The sequence below is a fragment of the Coffea eugenioides genome, chromosome 7 (genome assembly GCF_003713205.1).
Source record: "Coffea eugenioides isolate CCC68of chromosome 7, Ceug_1.0, whole genome shotgun sequence".
NCBI classification, from domain to species: Eukaryota; Viridiplantae; Streptophyta; class Magnoliopsida; order Gentianales; family Rubiaceae; genus Coffea; species Coffea eugenioides.
Window position 1 is genome coordinate 37,561,041 of NC_040041.1, and position 3,566 is coordinate 37,564,606.

General features: G+C 41.4%; 1 protein-coding gene across 1 annotated transcript; it reads left to right on the forward strand.

The window, feature by feature from the left end:
* The first annotated feature begins 1,903 nt into the window (after positions 1–1,903).
* LOC113777345 lies at positions 1,904–3,082 on the forward strand. The gene is made up of 3 exons (XM_027322378.1): positions 1,904–2,037; positions 2,137–2,215; positions 2,552–3,082. The coding sequence occupies exons 1-3, from the start codon at positions 1,904–1,906 to the stop codon at positions 3,080–3,082; spliced, it is 744 nt and encodes a 247-aa protein (XP_027178179.1).
* The last annotated feature ends 484 nt before the right edge of the window (positions 3,083–3,566 follow it).

Below are 3,566 nucleotides of genomic sequence, written 5' to 3' on the forward strand. Positions count from 1 at the left end.
TATTAAATACAATTAGTGAGTTTTCACTTTCTCTTTGGCAAGAGAGTTGCCTTTGAATACTTGAGAATCTTCTCAAGTTATTCACCCGAACTTATCAATCGAGTATCTCCTTGATTGTGGCGTTCTACTACCTCCAATTTGGTTCGTTAATTCGAGTAGTTACGGGTTGAGATAATATCAAAATTGTTTGTGACTTCTAGGGATTAGTTGGGTCAAATTTCCGCTGCCTAAGCCATGGAGTTTTGGTTGTCTAGATCGGGGTTTCACATCACTATGGATTTCCACCATAAAATTTCTGATGGAAATGTAAACAGTAACCAAACAGGACAAAAAAGAAAGATTGGTGCTTCAGTTGTGTCAGAGCTTTATACCAAATGGGGAAAAAAAAGAGAAAGGATTGAAACATGGCAAAAATCTTCCATCTTCGGGGCATTAGATCCCCGGTAATATGGACCAATATTAGAAAACTAGAAGATATCTCAGCAAAATCCATGAGCTACCATAAAAGAACATCCTACAAAGTTTTAAAAAGTTGTTACTTCATGCAATAACAGTAAGAATTAACGGTACATTAATAAACCAACATAATCATTGATGTCCCCAGCCAGCAGCTCATTTATATTAATAAGTTGCAGCGACCTTATGTCTCGCAGTGCTATGATACCAACAGTAGCACTTGGCTGAAATATTCCTTTCTAGCTTCACCTATTCAAAATTCTGAAAGATGATCGGTCCAACAAACATATTTCAATGCTTTCCCCATCAAAAAATCAACAAAAACACCAAAAAATCTATCCCTCATGAATTTTCGATAATTCATCTCTTCATTATTTTGCTGATTTTGGGGAATTTTTTTGTGTTTTTGGTGACTCTTTAGCGAGCATGAATGAACAAATGTATCTACCCCTCAATTAAGCATTGGTTGGTTGTGAGATTTAAATTTTTTGACTACTCCGCCACATACGGATCAATTTGACTAAAAAAATTTTGTTGAAGGGCTACATTATCTCATTTTCAAGATGAAGACCAAATCTGGATTAATAAAAAAGTTGAAAGACAATTTACGGGAGTTGCTCCTTTTTGTTTTGTTCCGGAAGACTCTTACCAATATTTATGTTATGTAAAGAGTGTGAAAAAAAAGATTTTTCCTCATTTGGTTGCGTCAAAAAGAAACTTTGGTATTGATGAATCACAAGCAAAAAAAAATAAAAATTAGTATAAGCACATAAGGCAACAAAGCCACATACAATTTTTTTAAAACTATTCATTCCTTCTTTACTCCTGTTAGTTAGGGCATTTTTTTCTAGTATTTTATTGATCATGACAATCAGGAATAGAGAATTTCTATAAAAGAATAGTCAAAGAGTTTGATAGTGTTATTCATTTTCCATTTTTTCCCTCATCAATGAATCTTTATAATTTAGATATCTCCTATTTTATAAAAAACAATGATTCAATCGATGGTATTCATTATGAGTTGGTGGTGGTGACTGACAATGTGGCTAATACGTACTTCAAAACGCAGAGAAAGTTGAACCCGAAGCAAGCTCGTTGGCAGAAGTTTCTGGCCGAGTTCGACTTTAACTAGATTCACAAGCCAGGAAAGGAGAACGCAGTGGCTGACACACTTAGCAGGAAGTACGTCAAAGAGTACGTTGTTGCACTCAATACCATTAAGACGGACTTCCGTGACAAGATCAAGCAGGAGTCCCAGAGTGACCCAATTTATCAGAACCTGGTTACTTAAGTTAGCGATGGCAGGGTTCGTCATTACTGGTTGGAGGACGACTTACTCTTTGCCAAAGGCGGCCGAGCATACGTCCCAACAGGAGGGGGACTTAGGCGACAGTTGCTGCGAGAGACCCACGACACTCCTTGGATTGGTCATCCCGGAGTGGAACAAATGAGGGCATTGCTATCGCGGAGCTTTTACTGGCCAAAGATGAAAGAGGATATCGAAGCATACGTGAAAACTTGCCATGTTTGTCAACAAGACAAGGTGGAAAGGAAGAAGGAGCCAGGCTTGTTGCAGCCTTTGTCGATCCCTGATTGACCGTGGCAATCAGTCTCAATGGACTTCATTTTGGGATTCCCTAAGGTCGATGGTATGGTTTCTATTTTTGTAATTATTAACAGATTTTCTATGTATGCTGTGTTTATTAGTGCGCCGAAGGTGTGCCCGGCTGATGCTGCTGCTGAGTTGTTTTACAGACATGTTGTGAAGTACTTCGATTTACCCTAAGATAATATAAGTGACAGGGATACCAAATTCACGAGGAGATTATGGATCGTGCTGTTCGGATTGCTGGGTTCCGAACTAAAGTTCTCAACTGCCGCATATCCTCAAACCGACGAACAAACGGAGAGGATAAATGCCTTGCTGGGGGAATACCTAAGGCATTACATGACAGCAAGTCAGAAAAATTGGGTGGAGTTGATGGATGCTGCACAATTTTGCTACAATTTGCACAAGTCATCCGCAACGAAACTGAGTCCGTTTGAGTTGGTGAATGGACAATAACCTCTAACTCTGCATGAAGTTGCACTTCAGGACGGGAGTCATTGTCCAGCCGTACACCGGTTTGCTCGTACCAAGCAAGAACTTATATATGAAACGAGGGATAGTTTGCTGGTGTCACAACAACGCATGAAAAAGTACGCATACCAACGTAGAGGGGACTTGGAGTTCCAAGTGGGAGATCAAGTGATGCTGAAATTGACTCTCCAAATTTTGAAGAAAGTAAGCAGCAAGACAGTCCATCGTGGGTTCATTCCTAAGTACGATGGACCATTCGAGGTGATTAAGAAGGTGGGTCGTGTAGCCTATCGGTTGAAACTGCCCGACAGACTCCAGATTCACCCGACCTTCCATGTGAGCTTTCTGAAGCCTTTCAATCAGGATAAGATGGATGAAGGACGGAAGCAAGCAAAACGTGCTTCGCCGGTGATCCGCAAGCAATTCCAAAAAGATGTGGAGGCCATACTAGACCACAGAACGATGGGGCAGAGCAAAAAAAATAGACGGACAGACTATCTGATCCATTGGAAGGGAGAAACTGAGTTGGATGCTACTTGGGAATGAGACGTGTTGACCTTGGTCGATCAATCCTTGGTTTTGATGATTAACAAACTAAAATGTAGATTTGGGCTAATGTTTTTATGTGAGCAATTTGTTAGAACAGATTCTTGTGGCACAAAAGAAGAAGCAAAAACAGGGCACTCATGTGGGACGTCCGAAAGGAAGCTATCGGACGTCCGAAAGGATGAAGAACATCAAGAAGGAAACTCTGTCGGACGCTCGTGAGGAAGCATCGGACGTCCGGAAGGATCGGACGCACGCATCGGACGCACATCGATCGCATCGGACGTCCGAGAAATTTCGCAAAGATTTGATGACTCTCTGACGACGTTCGGACGCAGGGTTCGGACGTCCGACAGGTGGTTTGGACGCAGGGTTCGGACGTCCGACAGGTGGTTCGGACGTCCGACAGGCCAACGGCTAGTTTTGACAGCATTTAATATTTGACCGTTGGAGAGCCTTTTGGAGCCATTTCTCACCTTCTATA

Bases quoted from the DNA above. Each gene is read 5' to 3' on its own strand.
- LOC113777345 (XM_027322378.1), top strand. From the start codon at position 1,904: ATGAGGGCATTGCTATCGCGGAGCTTTTACTGGCCAAAGATGAAAGAG. The intron at 2,038-2,136 runs GTCGATCCCTGA...AATTATTAACAG, and splicing joins CCAGGCTTGTTGCAGCCTTT to ATTTTCTATGTATGCTGTGT. The intron at 2,216-2,551 runs GTTGTGAAGTAC...GTTGCACTTCAG, and splicing joins CTGAGTTGTTTTACAGACAT to GACGGGAGTCATTGTCCAGC.